Here is a 435-nt window from a genome sequence, read left to right on the forward strand (position 1 = left end):
TGAAGCAGCAGCAGCAGCACCCCAGTACACCTTACTGGCAGAGCCCGCAGCATCCACAGCAGCAGCAGCAGCAGCAGCAGCAGCAGCACGGCTCGCCCTACTGGTCGTCTCAGCAGCAGCAGCAGCGACCGCAGCAGCAGCAGCAGCAGCAGCAGCAGCAGCAGCAAACTCGTTCGCCTCCAGGCCCCCACCCGCAGCAGCAAGGAATGCACTGGCTCTATCCTCCTCCCTTTCCTGCTGCTGCTGCTCCCCCCCCCTTCTACCCGCAGCCTTACATGCAGCAGCAGCAGCAGCAGCAGCAGCAGCAGCAGCAGCAACCGCAGCAGGGAGGACATCCAGAAGCACAGTCACAGCAGCAGCAACAACAGCAGCAGCAGCAGCAGCAAGGGCCTCAGAGCAACCCCACCTTTCAACACCAGCAGCTGCAGCAGCAGC

General features: G+C 63.4%; 1 protein-coding gene across 1 annotated transcript in view; it reads left to right on the plus strand.

The window, feature by feature from the left end:
* EMH_0003900 (FF domain-containing protein, putative) overlaps window positions 1–435 on the plus strand; it is a gene marked incomplete at both ends in the record, with an annotated part of 3,797 nt that overhangs the window by 565 nt on the left and 2,797 nt on the right. The window contains one exon of the mRNA XM_013496543.1: window positions 1–433. Coding sequence (XP_013351997.1) covers window positions 1–433 — 433 coding nt within the window. The remainder of the gene's footprint in view (window positions 434–435) is intronic.

Source organism: Eimeria mitis, genomic scaffold (assembly GCF_000499745.2).
Source record: "Eimeria mitis Houghton genomic scaffold, Emh_scaff216, whole genome shotgun sequence".
In the NCBI taxonomy this organism is placed as follows: Eukaryota; Apicomplexa; class Conoidasida; order Eucoccidiorida; family Eimeriidae; genus Eimeria; species Eimeria mitis.